Source organism: Scylla paramamosain, unplaced genomic scaffold, assembly GCF_035594125.1.
Source record: "Scylla paramamosain isolate STU-SP2022 unplaced genomic scaffold, ASM3559412v1 Contig48, whole genome shotgun sequence".
Taxonomy (NCBI): Eukaryota; Metazoa; Arthropoda; class Malacostraca; order Decapoda; family Portunidae; genus Scylla; species Scylla paramamosain.
Genome location: NW_026973713.1, coordinates 95,215 through 122,278, shown reverse-complemented (window position 1 = coordinate 122,278; position 27,064 = coordinate 95,215). Strand labels below are relative to the sequence as shown.

The window sequence follows — 27,064 nt, the reverse complement described above, 5'->3', positions numbered from 1 at the left end:
ATCTCCTTCCTAAACCTAAATTTTTCAAGCTTGAACCCGTTATTTCTTGTTCTACCCTGGTTGCTGATCCTAAGAATTTTGCTTACATCTCCCTTGTTATAACCCTTATACCACTTAAAGACCTCTATCAGGTCCCCTCTTAACCTACGTCTCTCTAGAGAATGTAAATTTAACCGCTTCAGCCTCGCTTCGTAAGGAATACTCCTCATCCCCTGTATCCTTTTAGTCATTCTCCTCTGTACTATATATATATTGTGCATCTCTCTCTCTCTCTCTCTCTCTCTCTCTCTCTCTCTCTCTCTCTCTCTCTCTCTCTCTCTCTCTCTCTCTCTTACTTCTTACGTAGAGAACGCTACCTCATTGATATCGAATTTCATTTCACACTTTTCTGTCCAATCATACTTTCTATCCAGTCCTGTCTTATCTTCGTAATTTGGTGTCATTCGCAAATTTACTGACGTCACTACTTACTAGTAATTCCGGAATATAATGATGCTAATAATGGAGGAGGAGGTGAGAAGAAACACAAGTGCTGGGAGGATAGTTTATTCCCGACTAGCTTCGCACAAGCTTCTTCAGGGGAACTAGTCGGGAATAAACTCACCTCCCAACACTTGTATTTCTTCTCACCTCCTCCTCCAGCTTCTCGGAATGTCTGAACAACAACAACAATAATAATAATAATAATAATAACAATAATAATAATAACAATAAATAATAATAATAATAATAATAATAATAATAATAACAATAATTATAATAATAATAATAATAATAATAATAATAATAATAATAACAATAATTATAATAATAATAATAATAATAAGAAGAAGAAGAAAAAGAAGAAGCGGAAGAACAAAAAACAAGAAGAAGAAGAAGAAGAAGAAAAAAAAAAAAGAAGAAGAAGAAGCAGAAGAAGAAGAACAAGAACAAGAACAAGAAGAACAAGAAGAAGAAGAAAAGAAGAAAAAGAAGATGATGATGAAGAAGGAAAAAATAAATAAATAAATAAACAAATGAAAATAACAATGAATTCAAGGACAATAGTTACTCATATAACTTCTAAGATTTGTTCTAGAGCAGACAAAAAGTGACCTGAAAAAAATAAATAAATGCAGCAGCTCAGTGATCCAAGACGGAAGCAGTCCAATGTGCTACTGACAGACTGCAAAATTACTTCCACACACGAGCAGACAAAATGTGAACAAACTTGTAACTTTAAAACTTTTTTCCCTAAACCCTTGAAACAGCTATTCTTTGTCAAATGAACGGATGCCACTCAACACTGAAGAACCAGTGCCAGGACCTGCTGAAGCTGTCGGTGGTGTTCCCAGTTTTTACAAGTCTATCAAGATGGCTGCCATTCCTACGATGCTCACTCTGAGCCTGAAAGAAAGAAAAGGAACAAACGCAGAAGGAAAACCTTGGAAGTAATATAAAGCGATATATGGAAGAAACAAAGATGTAAATATTTGCCATCATGCTTACCACGTCATCAATATTCTCCTAATTATTATAAATTCTTGTTATAGTTAGAATAATGTTGGAAGAGAGATTTATAGTTACAATAATGCTGGAAGAGAGAATTAATAAGAAGCAGCTACAAGGAGCCAGTAGGCTAGTAGTAGTAGTGACAATGTGCATTATAAAGTATACACACTACAATCAATTTCCAATTATTTATTTTATTTATTTTTTCTTAAGCCCAAGTTAAATCTGCACACACATGTGCACTCTCTTTTTTTTTATGCTGCTGCTGCTTCACTTTCTTCTTCTTCTTAAAGCCACACCTTCCTGTTATGGCAAAACAGCCCCTCCAAACAAACCTTCCACACACCGTGCCTTCTCTCTCCTCACCCTTCACGCCCCAAATCTGCGATCCCTTCCTCACCATCTCTCTTCACTCAATCTACAAATGTCTTGTCGCACCGATGAGGATCACAATAAGTATTTAATTTTAAAATCGTTTTATACGATAAAAAGTTTGTTTACCCCAACGTCCAGCTCTCGTAGCAGGAGGGGGTGAGGATCGCACAGAACAGGGCGAGGTTCCCCAGGTGGGACTCAGCCCAGCAGTATGCCTGCACCAGGGCAGAGTCGGCCGCTGCCAGGGACGACTGATAGTTTAGGGACTAAATTATCAGTTCAGGGAGTCACGAGGCAAGCCACCAGGGAACAGCAAAACTAGAATAAACTAAGAGAAAATCTGACGCATCCTCACACAATAGACACGATGGACGTCATCCACTTCGTGAAGGGCGTCCTTCAGTGAAAACACAGAACATTGGAAAGGAGACCGTCAAATGAAAAGAAGGAGTACTCCTGAACCACAGCACCTCAGTGGAGGGAGAATGATATTGGAAGTCAATTCTGCGGAACGGGCCGGTGTCCACCACCACCACCTGTCCTGCAGGATAGGTATCCACCGCCACGACCATCACCTGTCCTGCAGGGCGGGTATACACCGCCACCACCTGTCCTGTAGGACGGATATCCACCGCCATGACCATCACCTGTCCTGCAGGACGGGTATCCACCGCCACCACCTGTCCTGTAGGACGGGTATCCACCGCCACCACCTGTCCTGTAGGACGGGTATCCACCGACACCACCTGACCTGTAGGACGGGTATCCACCGCCATCACTTGTCCTGTAGGACGGGTATAAACCGCGACGACCATCACCTGTCGTGCTGGACGAGTATCCACCGCCATGAACATCACCTGTACTGCAGGACGGGTATCCACCGCCACCATCTGTCCTTGTAGGACGTGTATTCACCGCCACCACCTGTCCTGTACGAAGGGTATCTAGCGCCACCACTGTCCTGCAGAGCAGGTATCCACCGCCACCGCCTGCCCTGCAGGACGAGTATCCACCGCCACCACCTGTCCTGCTGGACGGGTATTCACCGCCACTACCTGTCATGCTGGAAGGTTATCCACGGCCACCACCTGTCCTGCGGGACGGGTATTCACTGCCATCACCTGCCCTGCTGGACTAGTATTCAATGCCATCACCTGTCCTGCTAGACGGGTATCCACCGCCATGACCACCACCTGTCCAGCTGGACGGGCATCCACCGCCACGACCTGTCCTGCTGGATGGGTATCCACTGCCACCACCTGTCCTGCTGGACGGGTATCTATTGCCACCATCTGTCCTGCAGGGCGGCGGGTACCCACCATACCCGCCGCCATGACCATCACCTATCCTGCTGGACGGATATCCACCGCCATGACTGCCACCTGTCCTGCTTGATGGGTATCCCCCGCCACCACTTGTCCTACTAGACGGGTATCCACCGCCATGACCATCACCTGTCGTGCTGGACGGGTATGCACCGCCACCACTTGTCCTGCTGGACGAGTGTCCACCGCCAGACCATCACCTGTCCTGCTGGATGGGTATCTACCGCCATAAACATCACCTGTCCCGCTGAACGGGTATCCACCGCCACCACCTGTCCTGCAGGGCGGGTATCCACCGCCGTGACTATCACCTGTCCTGCTGGACGGATATCCACAGCGACCACCTGTCCTGAAGGCCGGGTATCCACCGCTATGACCATCACCTGTCCTGCTGGACGGGTATCCACCGCCACCACCTGTCCTGCAGGGCGGGTATCCATTACCACCACCTATCCTGCTGGACAGGAATCCACCGCCACCACCTGTCTTGCTGGACGGGTATCCACCGCCACCACCTGTCCTGCTGGACGGGTATCCACAGCCACCACCTGTCCTGCTGGATGGGTATTCACCGCCACTACCTGTCATGCTGGAAGGTTATTCACGGCCACCACCTGTCCTGCGGGACGGGTATTCACTGCCATCACCTGTCCTGCTGGACTGGTATTCAATGCCATCAACTGTCCTGCTAGACGGGTATCCACCGCCATGACCACCACCTGTCCAGCTGGACGGGCATCCACCGCCACCACCTGTCCTGCTGGACGGGTATCCACTACCACCACCTGTCCTGCTGGACGGGTATCTATTGCCACCATCTGTCCTGCAGGGCGGGTATCCATTACCACTACCTATCCTGCTGGACAGTAATCCACCGCCACCACCTGTCCTGCTGGACGGGTATCCACCGCCACCACCTGTCTTGCTGGATGGGTATCCACCGCCATGACCATCACCTGTCCTCCTGGACAGTCATCCACCGCCACCACCTGTCCTGCTGGACGGGTATCCACTGCCACCACCTGTCCTGCTGGAAGGGTATCCTTTGCCACCACCTGTCCTGCAGGCCGGGTATCCACCGCCTTGACCATCACCTGTCCTGCTGGACGGGTATCCACCGCCACCGCCTGCCCTGCAGGACGAGTGTCCACCGCCACTACCTGTCCTGCTGGACGGGTATTCACCTCCACTACCTGTCCTGCTGGAAGGTTATCCTCGGCCACCACCCGTCCCGCGGGACGGATATTCACTGCCATCGCCTGTCCTGCGGGTATTCACTGCCATCACCTGGACGGGTATCCACCGCCATGACCATCACCTGTCCTGCTGGACGGGCATCCACCGCCACCACCTGTCCTGCTGGACGGGTTTCCACTGCCACCACCTGTCCTGCTGGACGGGTATCCATTGCCACCATCTGTCCTGCATGCCGGGTATCCACCGCCATGACTATCACCTATCCTGTTGGACGGGTATTCACCGCCACCACCTGTCTTGCTGGACGGGTATCCACCACCATGACTACCACCTATCCTGCTGGACGGGTATCCACCGCCATGACTACCACCTGTCCTGCTGGACGGGTATCCACTGCCACCACCTTTCCTGCTGGACGGGTATCCATTGCCACCACCTGTCCTGCAGGCCGGGTATCCACCGCCATGACCATCACCTATTCTGCTGGACGGGTATCCACCGCCACCACCTGTCTTGCTGGACGGGTATCCACCGCCATGACCATCACCTGTCCTGCTGGACGGGTATCTACCGCCACCACTGTCCTGGAGAGCGGGTATCTACTGCCACCGCCTGTCCTGCAGGACAAGTATTCACCGCCACCACCTGTCCTGCTGGACGGGTATTCACCGCCACTACCTGTCATGCTGGAAGGTTATCCACGGCCACCACCTGTCCTGCGGGACGGGTATTCACTGCCATCACCTATCCTGCTGGACGAATATTCATTGCCATCACCTGTCCTGCTGGACGGGTATTCACTGCCATCACCTGTCCTGCTGGACGGGTAATCACTGACACCACCTCTCCTGCTAAACGGGCATCCACCGCCACCACCTGTCCTGCTGGACGGGTATTCACTGCCACCACCTGTCCTGCTGGATGGGCATCCACCGCCACCACCTGTCCTGCTGGACGGGTATCCCCCGCCACCACTTGTCCTACTGGACGGATACCCACCGCCATGACCATCACCTGTCGTGCTGGACGGGTATCCACCACCACCACTTGTCCTGCTGGACGAGTGTCCACCGCCATGACCATCACCTGTCCTGCTGGATGGGTATCTACCGCCATGACTATCACCTGTCCTGCTGAACGGGTATCCACCGCCACCACCTGTCCTGCAGGGCGGGTATCCACCGCCGTGACTATCACCTGTCCTGCTGGACGGGTATCCACAGCCACCACCTGTCCTGAAGGCCGGGTATCCACCGCCTTGACCATCACCTGTGCTGCTGGACGGGTATCCACCGCCACCACCTGTCCTGCAGGGCGGGTATCCATTACCACCACCTATCCTGCTGGACAGGAACCCACCGCCACCACCTGTCTTGCTGGACGCGTATCCACAGCCACCACCTGTCCTGCTGGACGGGTATTCACCGCCACTACCTGTCATGCTGGAAGGTTATCCACGGCCACCACCTGTCCTGCGGGACGGGTATTCACTGCCATCACCTGTCCTGCTGGACTGGTATTCAATGCCATCACCTGTCCTGCTAGACGGGTATCCACCGCCATGACCACCACCTGTCCAGCTGGACGGGCATCCACTGCCACCACCTGTCCTACTGGACGGGTATCCACTGCCACCGCCTGTCCTGCTGGACGGGTATCTATTGCCACCATCTGTCCTTCAGGGCGGGTATCCACCATACCCGCCGCCATGACCATCACCTATCCTGCTGGACGGGTATCCATCGCCATGACTGCCACCTGTCCTACTGGACTGGTATCCACCGCCATGACTACCACCTGTCCTGCTGGACGGGTATCCACCGCCACCACCTGTCTTGCAGGGCGGGTATCCACCGCCACGACCATCATCTGTCTTGCTGGAAGGGTATTCACCGCCATGACTACCACCTGTCCTGCTGGATGGGTATCCACCGCCACCCTGCTGGATGGTTATGCAGAACCACCACCTGTCTTGCTGGACGGGTATCCACCGCCATGACTACCACCTGTCCTGCTGAACGGGTATCCGCCGCCACCACTTGTCCTGCTGGACGAGTGTCCACCGCCATGACCATCACCTGTCCTGCTGGATGGGTATCCTCCGCCATGACCATCACCTGTCCTGCTGAACGGGTATCCACCGCCACGACCTGTCCTGCAGGGCGGGTATCCACCGCCATGACCATCACCTGTTCTGTTGGACGGGTATCCACCGCCACCACCTGTCCTGCAGGGCGGGTATTCATTACCACCACCTATCCTGCTGGACAGGAATCCACCGCCACCACCTGTCTTTCTGGACGGGTATCCACCGCCACCACCTGTCCTGCTGGATGGGTATCCACCGCCATGACCATCACCTGTCCTGCTGGACGGGCATCCACCGCCACCACCTGTCCTGCTGGACGGGTATCCACTGCCACCACCTGTCCTGCTGGACGGGCATCCATTGCCACCACCTGTCCTGCAGGCCAGGTATCCACCGCCATGACCATCACCTGTCCTGCTGGACGGGTATCCACTGCCACCACCTGTCCTGCTGGACGGGTATCCATTGCCACCACCTGTCCTGCAGGCCAGGTATCCACCGCCATGACCATCACCTATCCTGCTGGACGGGTATTCACCGCCACCACCTGTCTTGCTGGACAGGTATCCACAGCCATGACTACCACCTATCCTGTTGGACGGGTATCCACCGCCATGACTACCACCTGTCCTGCTGGACGGGTATCCATTGCCACCACCTGTCCTGCAGGCCGGGTATCCACCGCCATTACCATCACCTATCCTGCTGGACGGGTATCCACCGCCACCACCTGTCTTGCTGGACGGGTATCCACCCCCATGACCATCACCTGTCCTGCTGGACGGGTATCTACCGCCACTACTGTCCTGCAGAGCGGGTATCCACTGCCACCGCCTGTCCTGCAGGACAAGTATTCACCGCCTCCACCTGCCCTGCTGGACGGGTATTCACCGCCACTACCTCTCATGCTGGAAGGTTATCCACGGCCACCACCTGTCCTGCGCGACGGGTATTCACTGCCATCACCTTTCCTGCTGGACGAATATTCATTGCCATCACCTGTCCTATCCACTGCCACCACCTGTCCTGCTGGACGGGCATCCACCGCCACCACCTGTCCTGCTGGACGGGTATCCACTGCCACCACCTGTCCTGCTGGATGGGTATCCATTGCCACCACCTGTCCTGCAGGTCCGGTATCTACCGCCACCACCTGTCCTGCTGGACTGGGATCCACCGCCACCACCTGTCCTGCAGGACAGGTATCCACCGCCACCACTTGTCCTGCTGGACGGATATTCTCCGCGATCACTCTCCTGCTGGACGGGTATTCACTGCCACCACCTGTCCTGCTGGACTGGTATCCACCGCCACGACCTGTCCTGCTGGATGGGTATTCACTGCCTCCACCTGTCCTGCTGGATTTGCATCTACTGCCACCACCTGTCCTGCTGGACGGATATCCACCGCCATGACCATCACATGTCCTTCTGGACGGGTATCCACTGCCACCACCTTTCCTGCTGGACGGGTATCCATTGCCACCACCTGTCCTGTTGGTCGGGTATCCACTGCCACCACCTGTCCTGCTGGATGGGTATCCAGAGCCACCACCTGTCCTGCTGGACAGGTATCCATTGCCACCACCTGTCTTGCTAGACAGGTACCCACCGCCACCACCTGTCCTGTGGGATGGGTATTCACTTCCACCACCTCTCCTGCTGTATGGGTATTCACTTCCTCACTTGTCCTGCGGGATGGATATTCACTGCCATCACCTGTCCTATTGAACAAGTATCCACCGCCACCACCTGTCCTGCTGGACGGGTATTCACCACCACCACCTGTTCTGCTGGATGGGTATCCACGGGCACCACCTGTTCTTCTGGACGTGTATCCACCGCCACCACCTGTCCTGCTGGACGAGTATCCACCGCCACCACCTGCCTGCCACCTGGCCGTGGCAAACCACCTTCACCGCAACGGGAAATTATTAGGAGGCGACTTATCATTCAGAAGACGCGAACGTTGGTTATCTGAAATTGACTTATGTGTGATTAAGAATGAATGTGTAGATATGATCACAAACCTCCACATGGATCAAACAGTACCGAGATCTGACCACGCCCCTCTCTGTGTCACCGTGACCATCGCTACAAGACAGGCTGCGTCTTCTACCGAGCTGCTGCGCAGGGCATCAGCACTGGGGAAGCTACGGTGTGCAGAAAAGATACAGCCATCACTACCTAAGAGCATACAGTACAAGGATGTGGACCTAGGCGCACTGACAAGGGAATTACAAGTGACCCCAACTCCAGTACTGACAGAGAACAGCGAGGTACATGAGGTGGAAGCAGCGGTAACCGAAGGTTGCCGCATCATCAGGGCGGCTGCTGCTGCTGCTGCTGTTCCCACCACCAGAGTGACGAACCGACAACGACAAGTTGCTGCGAACAACAACTGGGTCTCGATGGAGCCAAGATGGAAGACAATATTGGAGACCAACGACACAAAAATGATATGGAAATCTATCAACTGGAAAGGAAACGTTGATCAAAATAAAGGTGACAGACCCAACGATGCTCAATTTAAAGAACATTTTGAAAAACTATTGAATACTGAAAATGCACGAACAAGTTTCAGTTGTGATATTAGTACAGCACCTTATATACCCATACTCGTACATATAACCAACCAAACTTAAATAAGGTCTATATATAGATTCAAGTGTTTGTTCAGTTTTACGGCAGGGTCATATATATATATATATATATATATATATATATATATATATATATATATATATATATATATATATATATATATATATATATATATATATATAAAGGTCCACTTAAATGCCAGCTCCCAAAGCGACATCAGATCAAATAACAGAGGATAAGTGTCTCGAAACTTCCATCTTGAAAGAATCCAAGTCAAAGGAGGGAAAAAATACAGATGTAGGGAGGGAGTTCCAGAGATTACCAGAGAATGGATGAATGATTGAGAATACTGGTTAGCTCTTGCATTAGAGAGGTGGGCAGAATAGGGATGAGAGAAAGAAAAGGAGAGGAGGAATGCAGTCAGCAAGATCAGAAGAGCACTTAGCGTGAAAGTAACAGTAGAAGATAGTAAGAGATACAGCATTGCGGCGATGAGAGAGAGGCTAAAAACAATCAAAGAGAAAATGATAAGACGAAAAGCTTTTGATTCCATCCTGTCTAAAAGAGCGGTATGGGTGGAACCCCCCCCACCCTCCATGTGTGAAACATACACCATACATGGACAGATAAGGCCCCTGTACAGAGTTACCAGTTGGTGTGGGAAAGATGAGAAAACTGGCGGAGACGACTCAGAACATCTAATTCATAGAAGCTGTTTTAACTAGAGATGGTATGTGAAGTTTAAAGTTTATAGTATAAGTAAAGGACAAACCACTGACGTTCAGTGTTGAGCGTCATTGAAGAGGGGATAGTTTATTTGGAAGGTTGTGACGATTTGTTAGATGGAGGATTTGAGTTTTTGAGGTATTGAACAATACTAAGTTTAGTCTGTCCCAGTCAGAAATTTTAGAGAGATCAGAAGTCTGGTGTTCTGTGGCTCCCCTGCGTGAGCTGTTTACTTCCTGAAGGTTGGGCGTCTACGAAAAGACATGGAAAAGTGTAGGGTATCATCAGCGTAGGAGTGGATATGATAAGAAGTTTGGTTTAGAAGGTCACTGATGAATAATAGGAAGAGAGTGGGTGACATGACATAATCCTGAGGGACACAATTGTCAACAGATTTAGGAGAAGAACAACGACCGTCTACAGCATCGACCATAGCAGAAATAGCACGGTCAGAAAGGAAACTTGAGATGAAGGTACAGAGAGGGATAGAAGCCGTAGGAGGGTAGTTTGGAAGTCAAAGCTCGGTGCCAGACTCTATCAAAAGCTTTTGATATGTCTAAGGGAACAGCGAAAGTTTCACCAAAATCCCTAAAAGAGGATGATCAAGACTCAGTAAGGAAAACCAGAACATTATCAGTAGAACGCCCATGACAGAACCCACACTGGCGATCAGATAGAAAGTTGTGAAGTGATAGATGTTTAAGAATCTTCCTGTTGAGAATAGGTTAAAAAACTTAAGTAAGGCAGGAAATTAAAGCAATAGAACGGTGATATGAGGGATGAGAGCGGTCACTCTTTTTAGGAATACATTGAGTGTAGGCACAACAAGTACTTGAAGAGAAATAGAGAAATGTAGTAATCAGTGGCAGTGTTTAGCATGACGACAAGAACTGCCCTACTCAGTATTTCCTAAGCTCTACTTGACACAAAGTGTCCATTAACACGCGCAGTGCTATGTAGCTGGCCAGCACATTGTTCTTGAGGCACTGTGTGTGAGTTTTCGTCTTGGACATGTCTATGAAAAATCCAAAAGTCATGATTTGCTTGTTGTCATTCAGGTGCTGAAAACACCTGACGTGGTGGTAGCGGTGGATACCTGTCCTGCAAGGCAGGTGATGGTCATGGCGGTGGATACCCGCCCTGCAGGACAGGTGGTGGCGGTGGATACCCGTCCTGTAGGACAGGTGGTGGCAGTGGATACCCTTCCTATAGGACAGGTAGTGGTCATGGCGGTGGATACCCGCCCTACAGGACAAGTGCTAGCGGTGGATATCGGTCCTGCAGAACAGGTGCTAGTCATGGCGGTGGATACCTGTCCTGCAGGACAGGTGGTGGCAGTGGATACCCGTCCATCAGGACAGGTGGTGGCAGCGGATACCCGTCCAACAGGACAGGTGGTGGTAGTGGATACCCGTCCAGCAGGACAGGTGGTGGCGGTGGATACTCGTCCAACAGGAGTAGTAGTAGTAGTAGTTTATTGACAAAGTACCATTACAAATTGATAAGATACATATTATTCTGATCTCTACTTCGTCCAAATTGAATTGATAAGTCACATTATGTAGAGAGCCGCTTACTAGGTATTAATAACTAAACAAATTATCTTAAGTTTAAGAACTTTCCTACTGAGTACATAGAAAATACAAAAAAGAAATTCACCGAAATAAAACATGACACATACGAGTATTGTGTGGTGCTGTAGATCGGGTGAACCATTAATGACGGATTCATATATGTTATATAAGTTGTTAGCTTTGTGGCGCCTGGAGCTTTTTCTCTTACAGTTTGCTTAACATGATCGAGTTCATCAGGGTTCCTGTTTCTTGATCTTACTTGTTCCAAAAACCGATAACCTGGAGTGTTTTCTTCCCTACATAAGTTGTATATGTAGTGAAAAGGAATGTCTCTGTCCATCTGATCAGCTAGTGTTATAAATTTGTATCTTCTGTCAGCCACTAGCTTATTTAACGGGTTGATTCCAGCTTCTATCATGCAGAGATTTATACTAGTATTTTTCCTCACTCCCATTAAACATTTTATCAGCTTATTATACTGTTTTTCTACACTTTTTGAATTATTACTGAACCATGACTCACAGCTATACGAGTATAATAAGGCACTTGTTACTGCAGCATCAAATACTTTCTTTTTATAAACAAAAGGCATTAGAGTGTTACTGGCACAAAATATGGCAAACTTATTCACTATGGCCTCACTCGCGGTGTGGTGCAGTGCTGTAACAGTGTTCGTGTGGGCCGCGTCGGTGAACCATGCGCCCAGGTACAGGTACTGGTTACAGTATTGCACCTGCACCCCGCCACTGTTCAAACTCTGTCTATCATTCTCATCACCGTTGATCACAAAGAACTTGGTTTTCTTCTCATTGATTAGCATTCCACTTTCTTTACAGAATTCCGAAACAGAGGCTAGTTTTTTTAAGCACATTTTTCGGGAAGTCGCAAGTACTACAGCATCATCCATTAGTAATAATACATGTAAACTACCGAGAAAGCCATCTCTTTCTACAGCTCTTTTTAGCATTTGTACCATTTTATCTATATATATTACAAATAATAAACTACTTGTTGGTGCACCTTGGCGGACACCTACAGTTGTGTCTATTATTGCAGATTTTAATATGTTCTTCGTGCAAGTGTACATTGCTTTTATGATATACAACATTACTTTACCACATCCTAATTCTTTTAATCTCTTAACCAATTTATTTCTGGGCACTCTGTCATAAGCTTTACTAAAGTCAATGAAAAGTACATACAATTTATTTTTCTTATAATTGGCATAATCACATAGTAATCTTAAGGATATCACATGTTCCAAGCACCCTCTGCCTTTTTGAGCGCCTGCCTGACATTTATCAATGTTAAACCAAAGTTTAAGTCTGTTCAATATTAATGTGTCAAAAATCTTAGCTAGTGTGTCCATGATACATATACCTCTATAATTTCCACATAACATCTTGTTACCTGACTTAAACAGTACTGTTAGTTTGCTATAACACCATACTTGGGGGTACAACACTTTCATTAATATAATATTAAATATTGTCAAGAAGAACATTAACCAAGATGCTGGTAACATTCTGAACACACCAGGACACATTCCACAGTAACTCTTATTCACATTTATATCACAATTTACCTGACTCAGTTCCTCATACGTGAAAGGATCATCTAATACTCGTAGTTTGAAGCATGGCACAACGCACAGTGTTAGCTGACACACATCACAGCTGTACATGCTTTTTTCTTCTTTTTGAGTAGAGCACAATAGGCACACTGTCTTTGGACTTTTTTATCACTATTTTCATCATGGGATCCTGTCTCTACAAAGAAATAAATGTCTTCCACTGAGTCGTGCTGGACATGGCCCAAGAGAGAGATCACCACTAGGCTTCCTTAGGTGGTAGATGTCACCAGCATATTTTGAGATTATCTCAAGTCAACTGTAGCTTGAAGTCAAGGAAGCATTTCCGTCCACCATTTGCTTTGTAAATAACATGGCACTTAAGTGATGAAATGTCCAGCAATCTGAGAAATATTTACTTATAATATTTCTTCACACCTTCCTTCCGAGCTGATGTTTGTACGGAGATTATTTGGTCCATTTCATCTATTCCAGCCATGTGATGTTTCCTGTATTTGATGCACACATCTGGCTTACTTACTTGCTTCCCTGCTACTGTTACCTCTTTCATAGAATCCTCATATACTGTGCTTAGCATGTTCACATATTTCTTATCCCTCCATTTCATGTGCATCATTTTATGCTTGTACTGTACTACAGTTTCACCTTTCTTCAGAATTTTGTAATTAACTTCCGAGGATAGCAGTTTTCTGTTGGATCTCAGTGCCTATTCCATCGTTTTGTTGTCAAGAAGAATTTCAAACAATTCTGGTGAGGTGTAGAAGTGATCAACTCCCAGAATGTAGCCCTGATTCAGTAGGGACTGCATTAGTCTCAAAACTATCTGAGTAGGCTTTGTAAGTGTTTCCACTTTTTCATCTGACAAGGTTTCTATTTCAAAGTCATATTTTGTTTTCTTTCCTGTGTAGACTAAAAGATCCCAAACATAGCCAGTATCAGACTCAGCTAAGATATAACTTTCTATACCGAATGTAGCTCGTTTTAGTGGAATATATCGCTTCCACTTTAGCCTACCTTTCCAGAGCAGGAGAGACTCATCAATGCTTACATTTTGCTTTGGAACATAAGATGATTTTAATCTTTGTATGAGAATATCCAGGACCTCCTTGAACTTGTATGTAGGGTCACTGTTATCCTCATTGTCAGTGAAATGCAGGTACTTTAGAAGAAGAGCAAATCTGTCTCGATATACATTTTCCAAAAAAAAGAGTAGCAATAAGCTGATTGGTAGAGTGATATGAATAGATAGATGGCTTTTTCACAATTCCTTGTAAAAGGAGCAATCCAAGAAATGCATACATTTCTCCTTTGTTAGTATCTCTCCATAACAAGTCTGCTTTTTCTCTTCATTTTACCCTTTCTCCTTTTTTTCATCACAGACTTTTGCTGCATACTTATTGGTCTCTGATATAATGTGATCCAGCAATTCGTCATCAAAAAAAGCATGAAATATTTCTAAAGGTGACTGGTCATCTTCCAGGACAAGTTTTACACCACTATCTCCCGTAAAGGGAAAAGGCTCTCTGTCAACAGCTGATTGACTTTGCCAGTTATTTTGAATATCATCATCAGCATCTGTTTCTTCTTCAGCATCAGACTGGTCATCTGGCTCAACCTCAGAGTCTGATTCTGTATCAGTGTAAGTACTGACAGTAGATGAATCAGAATCATCAAAATCATCCAAAAAATCAGCATCTATATCCTCAGCTACCAAAGCTGTAATATCTTCCGGCTTAAGAGGTCTCCTTCTCCTTCACATGATAAACTAATAATAAAGGAAAATAGAAAAAAGGCAATAAAATAACTCTTAGTGTTAGCTGATGTGAGTTACATATCCGCCAACAACAAAGCACAAGCGGTGACTGTCCTTGAGAGGCAATGTCGGCAAGTGTCAGCGGATTTGAGATGCCAAATACCGATTTATTTTATTAATTTTGCTAGTAGTAAGGAATCGTCTATATATAGACCATGCTACAATCTAGTGTGGTCAAATCAGAGCAAACGTCTATATATAGACGCGCCGACAAAAAGTCCCAATTTCGAAACGTCTGTATATGGATCCTCCGCCGGGAAGTGATTAATACTTGTCTGCTCCCTAGTGCTGAATGAATAATACACACACACACACACACACAATTTTTTGTTTAGTGACCAACAATGAAACAAACACAAAAGGTGTGAAGTGTCCTGTCATCCTTTTTGCTGCCAGTAGTGTCTTTGACAGCCACACTTTATACCATTCTATAAAGGCTGATGAAAAGCCACGCAAGTCAAAGGGTTCGAGCAGTACCGAATTTCACTGACCATCGATAAAATAAACAGTAAAAAGCCTGAAGTACTCGGGCCACACTGTTCTTCGTGGCCTGCCAGTGGTGCCTCTCAAACCCACACTTCACACCAACACGTTTCACAAAGACTCAGAAGCCGCGACACTCAAAAGGCACCGATAGTACCTGAATTGCACGACAGGGAAGGGACACACACCGCTACCGATACAATACACCTACCAGTACACAAAACTGCACCACCTCCCAGCCCGGGAGCTCGAAGAGACCTTACACGCAGGTTTACATACACTAGGACTTCGCTAAGGGGTTGCCAAGATCTGCCTGCCGCTCTCCTCACTCGTTCCAAGATATAATTTTCTTGCAGGCTTTCAGTACACGAGTTCCAGGCGACGCGTGGACAGACAGACAAACATGAGCAGCTTGTAGACCCAGTGTTTTTCTGCCTACCTACACACCACAAGAAATCGCTGGGATGGAATGGATGTTACAGATGAGGAACTTATCACAGTGACTTGTGGAAGGAAATGTTATTCTTTAAGTCTTGCATGTGTAGTTTATTGTTACGACCATCTAACCTAAAATGTAAAGCTGGAAGTGACAAACACGACTCTTATAAATCTGTTGGAAGGAAAGGAGCCTCTTTTTGCCATACTTGAGAAATTTCCGTCGTGGTAAATGTATAAAACAAAATATGTACTTAAGAGTAGCTTGCTTACACGCACAAAACAAGTGCCTTGTGGTTCAGTCAGTTAACGCTAGTCTTTTCAATCTGCTCAGTTCAAACTCTGGTCACGTCCACCTCCCTCATCAAAAAAGTAATAAATAAAAATAAAACATATACTTACATGCCAAAAATGAGCCCTGGAAATAAAACTAACGCTATAAATAAAGAAAACACAAACTTCTTCTCACTTTGCCAGGAATGTGGCTCAGATTTCTATCCAGAGGAACTGAAGTAGAAAAGAAAATGTTTGCCTAAGACTCCCTAGCTTATAAAGACACGCTCTGGGATGAATCTGCCGCTACACATTAACAAAACACATCCCTTTCTATTCCATGAAACGAAGCCTTCACCTTGAACGTGGCTCAGATTATTGTCCTCAGAAGTTTGGCGAGAGAAAGATGAAATATTTCCTTAAAGACTAATAAAACTTTTCATAATGAATATGGTTTAAAATCTGCCCAGAACAATTCTGAAAAAAAAAGAAAAAAAAACTTAAAATCTACATCAGAGAAGGATCTGCACTGCCACATTACAAGGCACAGATAAGGAATTATAATCCTTCCTTAGTTTTCTGGAACGTGGTTTAAAATAGTCAAGAAGAATTAAGAAAACGAGAATACATCACTTAAACTCACTAACTCACATAACAAAAGGAATCACATTAGTATAACAAAACCCACAAATAAGTCATGTACTCGTTGGTCGTCACTTTTCAGGGAAGTGGCTGAGATTCTGTCGTAATGAAATAAAAAGACCAAAAGGCCAACGATAAAGAACCGACTCTTCCCGCCTCACACTCCAGGCACGTGGTGAAATTCTGTCTTCAAGACCTTACAAAAACAATACTTAAGTTACACACCACAAGGAATCGTATTACAAAAACAAAAGCTTCAGGTAAAGAGTACTCCTCTCCTCACTTTTATGGACCATGCCTCAAATGCCATCGCAAAAAAAAAAAATAAATAAATAAATAAATAAATAAAAATAAATAAATAGATAAAAAAAAATTATATATATATATATATATATATATATATATATATATATATATATATATATATATATATATATATATATATATATATATATATATAAACGAGAAAATTGAACTTAAGACTTACTAGCGGATGTAAGAGAAGGAATCACATTGGTAGAAAAAGGGTAAAGATTATGAAGGCTCTTCTTTCCTCACTTTTCTGAACGTAATTAAAACCTCTCCTAAAAACTCAGAACACAAGAAAATATCAGCTTAAGACACACATACCAAATAGAATGGTATTACTAAACCAAGGTAGAAAATATGTACTGAAGACTATTAACGTTACATCGCAGAACAAATCATATCACCAGAACAAAGTTTAGAGGTAAAGAAGACACAGGCCTCCCCACTCTGAAGAACGTGTTTGAAATTTCTCCCTTGAAGAATTACAAAAGCGTGAAAATGTCAGTTTGAGATTATCGAACCTAGGAAACAGGAGGAATCGTAGGCGTAGAACAAAGGACAGATAAAAATAATCCTGTTTTCTCGCTTTCCAAGAACATGTTTGATATTTATGTCGTAAAGAACTTTCAAAGTGAGAAAAATATTTCGCGGAAAGCACTAAAGTTACGGCAGAAGGAATGGTATCAGTACAACAAAGGTTAGGGATACACACTATGCATCCCTCCTCACTGTTAAGGAACGTGGCTAAGATTATGTGCTGAACAATATAAAAAGTGAAAATAAATATCTATTAAACATTACTATATTTTTATAGCACAGGGATTCGTATTAATGGAACAAAAACTGAAGGTAAAGAATTGACTCGTATTTCCTCACTTTCCAGAAAGAAATGTTTTAGAATTGTGTAGAATTAAGACACAAGAAAATATCAACTTAACACTTCCCAACCCACGAAGCAGAATGAATATTAACAGTAGAACAAAGGCTATACAAAAAGAAGACTCTGCCCTCAGTTTCCTGCGACCTGCGTGGAGTCCTGCCGTGGAGAGCTTAGAAAACGACGACTGTAAGTGGGAGGGAAATCTTTACTGGATTATATATTTTTTTATTGTTTTTTTTTTATTAGTATTATCATTTAAGAGCTCGTGTCAAGGACAACAAAAACTACAATGTTCCTTGAAGACTGTGAGTGAGAGGGAAGAGGTTCACTTTATTTTTGTATTCATGCAATAAAAAAAAAAAAAAACTCATTCAAGACGCCAGAGTGTGGGAGTCCATAGGCAAGTCCAACAATTTAAACCGATTGTGAAGCAAAAGGCTTTATTTTCATGAGGTTCTCTGGTCTATTCCAGTTCGTTTCGTCTCCTCATGAAGGGCGTTGGCAAACATTTCTTCCTCTCACTTTCTTAACACTAGGTGGACACTTTATTGGAAGTTACTAATGTTCCCCCACGATAGTATTCATCATCGAAGCGCCCCCGCGATGCAGTGACCAGCGCCTCACTGCATCAATGATTCTAACTGAGTCATGACGCCGCAACATCCAGGTGAAGGTGACGAAAAAAGGAGGTTTCCACGATCGAACGTAAACCTTCAGACTGCCACACAAACCACATACCACAGAGCCTACCAGAGAGAGAGAGAGAGAGAGAGAGAGAGAGAGAGAGAGAGAGAGAGAGAGAGAGAGAGAGAGAGAGAGAGAAATGAGAAGTTACATAGGTAGATAAGACAGATATATGAATAGATGGATGAAATTAGACAAACAGATGCAGATAGATAGATAGAATGATAGATAGATAGATAGATAGATAGATAGATAGATAGACTGATGCAGAGAAAGAAAGACACATAGATAGACAGACAGAATAAAACTGAGGTAAAAAGAAAAAAAAAAGACTGATGTATCGGCACAAAGACAAATCAACAGATAGACAAACAGACAGACAGACAACCAGCTAACATCCGCTAACCTAATCCCACCTCAAGTATAACTGAGATGCTTGATATTCACGTCATCCAAATACGTCAATGTAAATACCTAAAGGCCAATACTAATGCTGCTTCCTGGCCGCCTCGTGGACACACACACACACACACACACACACACGGTAATGACTTGTGCAATTACGGGGCGTGCGGGGGTCGTTACTGCTAAAGTTGGGGAGTGGAGAAGCTGAGGGGTGGGTGGCATGGTAAGCAGGGAAGAGGAGGCGAGACTAGAAAGTCAGGGTTGTGGAGGTTGGACTGAGGAGGTGAGGCTAGGGAAGGCTGGGGAGGTGAGGCTGGGGAGGCGAAGCTAAGAACAGGAAGCTGGAAAGATGGCGCTGGGGAGGTGAGACTAGAGGAGGTAAGGCTGGGGGCAGGCTGGGTTGGGGATGGATAAACCCATGGCAACAAGGTAAGTCACTCTCAATTTAATGAGATGAACAGTGATTCTAGTAACGAGTGTTGATTCACCTCAGCTCTCTCACTCTTGGCTCCCCACATGATTCCTCGTGTGGATGAGTTGATGATGAAGCGAAGCGAGTTGATGTGGTGGAGGTGAAGGATGTGCTGATGAGGGAAAGGCAGTTGATGATGGTTATGAAAGTGATGGAGGAACAAACAGCGACAAGGAAGTTGAAGATAATATCGGAGTGGTAGAAGGTGGAACGCCAGAGGATGTGCTGGTGATCAGAAAGACAACAATGGTTAATGTTTGCGATGATTCCTGATTGCAAACTTTACGGTAAACATTCAAGAAACAAGTGTAATATACCGGGGAATGTTGTGACAGCGGCGGAGTGCGTGGTGAGGGAGCAGAGACGCCTAGACAGTAGGCGCACCGCCCACTCTCGCCAACACTCAAGCCTATTTTCGTGTCCCTCAGCCTTACAACCTCCCATTTCAAGCACCATTCTTTTAGATTCATGGCACTGGAAACACTTACATCCTAGATAGTCATATGAAATACAAAAACTGATAACTATGCAAAATTAAGAATACTAGTTATTAATGGTCTGGCAACCGCTTGCTTCCTACTAGCCTAGCGAGGCATAACACACCAGTTTCACTAGCAGTATATGTCCAAATACACTCATTACCAAGTTAACATATCTGCTGACCACTGTGGACAGGCTTTGGGAGAGTTTTGGTTCACCTAAAGCCCAAATAAGCGTTCAAGAAAACACAAGACTCACGCGTACACCACAACGAAGCTGACGCTACTGACCACTGACTGGCTGGCTGAAGTGAACCGCGTAGCTTCTCTTCCTTGTCTCGAAGCCGCTCGGGACTTCGGTGGCACTGTCAAATATAAAACAACACGGTAAGATGTACAGAATGCTTTAAAAATTTCAAAATATGTATGAATAATGCATTTCGGTACAATATTAGTAACATTCTACACTACAACTGCATTTTTTCATAATCTGGGACCTTTTTTTATATCCTTTTCATATTGCAATGGACTCAATTTCTGCAAGGTTAGGGAACTGAGCCTGGAGGACCCGAAGACCCTTTGCAGCATCATATAACTGAACACTGGCCAGTAACACGAAATTCCGAGACCACAGTTCGGATTTGGTGTTCTATAAGTACTTTCCATACGCATTTCACACAGAGAGGACAATAATGGGGGTCTTGAAGAGTGTGTCCATAATGGTGATGCTGCAACCCTCGTCATGCATTACCATTAAAAAAAAAAAAAAGAAAATAAAGGAGACAAAAATTAATCATCATTGCGCCCTTATGAGAGAACCATTTTATTTCAGCAACCCGCTGTGGTTTTACTAAGTAAACATCAAACTACCTACACTTGGGAAGCTTTACTAAATGTTGTCCCCACTCTGGTGAGCATTGCTTGAACGATGACAGTGTAAACCTTTGGGAAGCTTTACTAAATATTCAGTGCCCATTTATGTGAGTATTGCTTCAAAGATTATAGTGTAAATCTCAGAAAGAAAACAAGCAGACCCTACACCTTGCACAAACGCACACCACAAAAATAAGTAAATAAATAAAATAAATAAATAAATAAACAGATAAATGAATGAATAAATAAATAGATAAATAAAAAGACAAAGAATCTTCACACTCATCCTTCATAACTCTCCAGTGCTTCGTTCCAGTCTCCCGCACTTTCCTCCTCACGTAGTCTGGCTGAAATGAATGGAGGTGAAGGACGAGAGCTTGTGTAATGTGGAGCGTGTCTGGTGTGCTCAATTTTCCTGACTTTTAAGTAAGTATTGGATTATTCTGACACACACCGGATACGCACCTATTTACGTCCCCCGGGCTATCATCTTACGACCCAGAAAGGTTCCGCTGCCTCTGATGGCCTCGGGTCCTCTACTGACCAGCGCGATGGGGCCACTGAGTGCTGGATGGTGTTAACTCTATACTGTTTAGACTTGCGTTTGTACTGCATCCCTTGTATCATGGAGCCTAAAGAGGACAAAATTATTCTCTTAATCTCTCTCTTCCTCTGTTTCAAGGCAGGAAAAGTCCCCTACAATGCTGCACAATTTTTACAATATATTTCTTTTAGACTTGCAGTCCCTTTAATATCTCTGTAGCCTAAAGAGAAACAATATTAACATCCTATTTATTTTATACCCCTTTAATTCTAGACACTTTTCTTATGACTGCCTACTTTTCATATTGATGCATTTGTACTCCAGTCTCCTGAATAATTCAGCAGCCTAAAAAGGACAAAGGCAATCTATTCTCTCCTTCTGTGTGTGACGGGAAGTCCATTCTTAACCAGTAAGGCTTACTCACTTCAATTGTACACCCTTTTTTTTTTCCCATGACTCCCTATTTGTGGATTTTTTTGGTATTGCAGTCTTTTGGTTAGTGTAGCACAGAGAGAGAGAGAGAGAGAGAGAGAGAGAGAGAGAGAGAGAGAGAGAGAGAGAGAGAGAGAGAGAGAGAGAGAGAGAGAGTTACGTCTCCTACCTGGACACTGCCATGAGGTACAGACTGAGTCAAGGCCCGGCGCAGCAACAAGGTCCGGTGGAGCGGACGCGTTATGACGGAAACCAACTTCACAGCAGAGAAACTACCGTGAGGAGGGATCGAAGTCAGCCTTTAGACCACCAGCCCACCACTGCATTATTTACAGGCAGAGGAGAACGAGTAGCGTCGGGACTGTCATTCTAACTCTCAGGGAGGTTATGCAGACTTGGAAAGACTGAAACAATACAATATTTGGGTTTTCGTCAGCGATTTAAAAATTTGGCGCTGCGACATCTCGGTCATGTGGCGCCGCTACAAAATGATAAAAAAAGCATGAGAACTGTGCTTGAGTAAAATGTTAAAAGTAACTAAAACTGTTCAAGTAAACTAAAATTGAGATACAGTAAAATAATAATAATAATAATAATATATATATATATATATATATATATATATATATATATATATATATATATATATATATATATATATATATATATATATATGTGTGTGTGTGTGTGTGTATAGAATCATATATACCTCAACACGTCTAACTACATTAATATTCGATATACATAAATCTTTATTATATATGGAAGGAAAAATTATGATGAATGATAATGATGAAACTTATGACGAAGGAAAAGAAAGAAGAGAAGGAATAACTGTAAATGAAAAGATTAAAACACGAAAATCATATAATGTTCCTCGTTCTCTTATACAATCCTACGGCTGAATTTTTTTCTGTTTTTGTTTTTTTCCCTATGCACACAAACTACACGTTACACACACACACACACACACACACACACACACACACACACAGAGACACACACACACACTTATTATTATTATTATTATTATTATTATTATTATTATTATTATTATTATACACACACACACACACACACACACACACACACACACACACACACACACACACATCTTGCACGCAATCCTATCCCCCACTGACTGATTCCCACACACACGTACACTCAGACTTATTCCTCCCAACACACACACACACACACACACACACACACACACACACACATCAACGTACATCCACGCATGCACACACACACACACACACACACACACACACACACACACACACACACACACACACACACACACACACACCTACACTAACCCCCACCCCTCCCCCATCACACCTACACCCAGGCCCCAACGCGGACACAGCAGAAGCAAGATTTCAGAACTGCTAAAAGTGACTGAACAGCTCGTCAGAACCGTCAGGAGGGAGTTGATTTCTTGTGACTACGATTGTGAAGGTGCTGCCGAGAGGAAACATCATTCTCGACGATCGGACACCGCCAGGGACGCCGAATTTGTCACACAATTGCGAGCCATGGTTGATGAAGACCCCAGCCGGTCCATGAGGTCCATTGCCAGAGAGCTGCAAGTGTCTGAGGGCACCGTAAGGAAGTGATTGCATGAATATATCAGATACAAGTAATACAAGATGCGTAAGGGTCAACTCCTCTCCGCAAAGATGCAGGAGGACCGCTTCAAGTAGAGCAAGATGCTCAACAAACTGAAGTTCCCTCTTGAGAACGACATGCTCTAGTTCTTTTCAGACGAAAAAAAAAAAAAAAAAAAATTACACTTTTTTTAACATCTTCACAGTTCCACTCGTCGTAATACCATTTCCTTTTTTTGTTTTGTCAGGTTTTTACCATACATAAACCTTGATTCTACACTCACTGCTGAGTCTGATGGTGTCAACCAAGACTGGCTATCCCGTATACGAAGGAAGCTATGGCAAATAATTTGCGCATTTTGTGCGTTCGAGCTCGATCGACAGTGATATGGCGATAGTTGCGCGAGTTGTGAGGCACAAGAAACCTTCGCTCACATGCAGATAAATCGAAATATGCAAAACGGCGAGTCATAAAATAAGAAAGATGCGCCGTCAAAAGTTACATACTAAATAGTGTTTCCGAGACTGAAATCAGAATTCTTATATGCGATGGACACCAAAAGGTGCTCCTGGGCAAATCATCGCTGTACCCTCCAGGGGCCAGGCGGAGCGGTGGGTTGTAGAGATGTGCCGTAAAAAAAATTAGAAGCCCCTCGCTCCGGTCGGGAAATTGGAAGCTACTCGCTCTGCTCGGGGGAATAAGTTAAATTAGAAATATGTTATAAACTCGTATTTCCATATCATTCTGATACGGTGTTATTTCAACGTTATATTTTATTTTCTCGTGTCTAGTTTTTGAGGGAATATTTTCATAGAAGCACACACACACACACACACACACACAACGGACAAACCGTACTTTATTTTCACATACCCACACACAAACCATGGATGAACAGGAACAGTATTAATTTCACTTTACAACCATTTAACTGACGTCACAAGGTAGACAACGAGACGCTCACGCCACCAGCTCCACATCAGTTCACAGCTGGCCTCCACGCAGTCCAGACCTCTCCTGCTCCAGTTAGTTTTTCACCTTTCACCGACTTTTTCCACGTAGCCTGGTAAGCCTTCACCTTCCGACGAGCCGTCCCTTCTTGGTGGAAGTAACATATATGATCCATGGACATATATTGTTCGCCTTGTGTGTTTGAAAGGCTTTTATGTGACACGGTACTGTTTCTTTTTGTTCAGACCGATGTCGGACCAGAACGAGGCTCACGGAACGCCAAGGCGTTCGTCATCGTCGTCCTCTGAGAAGAAGAGACGTGAGAAAGACTCTGTGCCTTTACCGGCCAGTAAAAGGAGGGCCACCCAGGACACGGGAGTGAAGGACGGCCCGAGTCAACCACGGCCCGAGTGTGGTTCACCACCAGCTGTGGCCGGCCCAAGTCGCGCCAACACAACAACCGAGTGCTCGTCTGGCGGTGAAACTATCAACCGGCTATCTGCATTGTTGAGTGATTTAATTGAAAAACTCGACAATAACCCAGTACGGGAAGATGAGCCTTACGATAACTGTGAAAATATTCGTGGCCTTCATGACATTTCCTCGTCTGAGGAAGACGCCACAGTAAATTCAGTGGGTTTGCTTGACCCTTTGGATGAACTGGACACGTTTCACTCCATGCCTGCGTCCCAAGACTGTGATGAGGTTGATTTTCTTAAGGCATTAGGGGAATTCTCAGGTCTTTTCCATAGTGAGGAACAGAAAGGAGAGCCCCTCTCTGAGCGTTTGGCCTCCATCCTGAACTTGAGTTTGAGACGTCGACCCTCCGCTGAAGGTATAAAATCTACTTGTGAAAAAATCAAGCTCCCAAGCAATGTGCCAAACCTAAAAGTTCCGGTGACCAACGCTGCTGTTTCCAAAGCGATGAGTTTTGGTGGAAAATTGATTGACGCCAAGCTTACTCAAACTAATGGCCTGATCTCAAAAGCTTTAGTTCCTATTGCACTGTGCATAAGCGATATCGGGAAAAAGAAAGGAAAAAATATAAATTCATACTTAGATGGACTAAACATGAGTCTTAGACTGCTTTCCTCTGTTATTAATTACATTAATCAACTACGGAAAGAAGTTGCACGGCTCCATGTTCACGACTCTGCCTTGGCCGAGCTTTGCAAGTGGGAGTATGAGGTTGGACAAGATGCTCTTTTTCCGTTTGATGTGACTAAGAAATGCGAGGAAATACATAAAACAAAGAAACTGGGAAGGCCTACATACCGTCCTTACAAGTCTTCTGGGAGGAGGTATGCTTCAAACAAGCAAACTAGGCGGCCCTATCAGGTTTCCTCGCATTCTCGGCTACATAACCAGCCAAGGCCTTTTTTAGGCCAGAAGCATCCCCAGGGGAGAGGGATGCATTTACCAAAACTCCACCAATAAGCCACCCCAGGGTGAGTACTGTTTTACCCCCAATGATTAATACTCCAGATAATTTTAAGGGGGGTAAAATTTTTTTTATGCCAGTTCAGTATGGGGATCACTCACAAAGGACATTTTTATTCACAATGTGGTACATGGTAAATTTCTGGATTTTGCCAGTCTACCCAGCCAGAATAATCCACCTAGCCCTTTGAAATTGTCAACGGCTGATAGCCATGCCCTGGATATTGCTCTTTCATTGTTCCTTAAACAACAAATAATTGAACGATGTGAGCCAGAGAAGCATGGGTTCTTTTCTAATGTGTTCCCTATTACTAAAATTGACGGTACTACTAGAGTCATCCTCAACCTCAAGGAACTTAATAATCATATTACTCATATCCATTTTAAATTAGATACTCTAAAGGATGTGATACAGTTAATTCATCCACACTGTTTTTTCATTACCATGAATCTTAAAGATGCTTATTTTTCAGTTTTTGTTAAGCCAGAGGATAGAAAATGGTTACAGTTTATGTGGAAAGATCAGTTCTTTCGTTTCACTTGTCTACCACAAGGTTTGACGTCAGCCCCTCGTATTTTTACGAAATTACTGAAGCCTGCCCTATCGCATCTTAGAAAACGTGGAATATTGGTCGTATTTTTACGAAATTACTGAAGCCTGCCCTATCGCATCTTAGAAAACGTGGAATATTGGTTGTATGCTATCTGGATGACTGTATTTTCATTGCAGAGTCGGAAGAGGAATTAACAAGGGATGCACACTATGCCATGCAGTTTTTTGACTCTTTGGGGCTCACGATAAATGTAAAGAAATCAGTTCTGGAACCCACACAGGAAATTACTTTTCTTGGGGTTGTGCTGAACTCTGTTGCTATGACGGCCGCTTTGCCTCCTGTTAAGAAAGACCGCATAAAGACGCAAGGTCGGCTTCTATTGAAGGGGGAAGTTACCTTGCTTGACTTGTCCTCTTTCATTGGTTTGGCCGTGGCCTCGGATCCTGCTATAGAATTGGCCCCACTTAGATACAAATATCTCGAAATTTTTCGTAACAGAGAACTTGCCAGATACCATGGAAATTATATAATTCAAAAATTATTCTGGATGATCATGCCCGGGAATTAATCCAATGGTGGATTGAAAGTGTAGATTATCAGGTTAAATCATTACGATCCTCTTCCCCCCAACTGGTTATGTTCTCGGATGCTTCCCTGACAGGTTGGGGTGCAGTCATGGGAGACGTTAAGACAGGTGGTCACTGGGCGTATAGGGAGTTGGATCATATCAACTGCTTAGAATTAAAAGCCATTCTCTTGGGTTTAAAGTCCCTTTGTAAAGATATCAGGGGAACACATATCCGCCTTCGC

General features: G+C 44.9%; 2 protein-coding genes across 2 annotated transcripts in view; one reads left to right on the top strand and one right to left on the bottom strand.

Annotated features, from left to right (window-relative positions):
- Positions 1 to 21,893, bottom strand: part of LOC135098156 (uncharacterized) — a 28,954-nt gene extending 7,061 nt beyond the window's left edge. Inside the window, exons 1-2 of the mRNA XM_064000389.1 lie at positions 21,865 to 21,893; positions 20,138 to 20,211 (exon numbers count right to left, since the gene is read on the bottom strand). Coding sequence (XP_063856459.1) covers positions 20,138 to 20,211; positions 21,865 to 21,878 — 88 coding nt within the window. The 5' untranslated portion in view covers positions 21,879 to 21,893. The remainder of the gene's footprint in view (positions 1 to 20,137; positions 20,212 to 21,864) is intronic.
- Positions 21,894 to 24,214: 2,321 nt separating this feature from the next.
- LOC135098161 (uncharacterized) lies at positions 24,215 to 26,747 on the top strand. Its single transcript, XM_064000400.1, has 2 exons — positions 24,215 to 24,375; positions 24,506 to 26,747. Exon 2 carries the CDS (start codon positions 24,510 to 24,512, stop codon positions 25,695 to 25,697), a length of 1,188 nt encoding a protein of 395 aa, XP_063856470.1. The 5' UTR covers positions 24,215 to 24,375; positions 24,506 to 24,509; the 3' UTR covers positions 25,698 to 26,747.
- The last annotated feature ends 317 nt before the right edge of the window (positions 26,748 to 27,064 follow it).

Excerpts from the sequence above, each read along its gene's own strand:
- LOC135098161 (XM_064000400.1), top strand. The coding sequence starts at position 24,510 with ATGTCGGACCAGAACGAGGCTCACGGAACGCCAAGGCGTTCGTCATCG.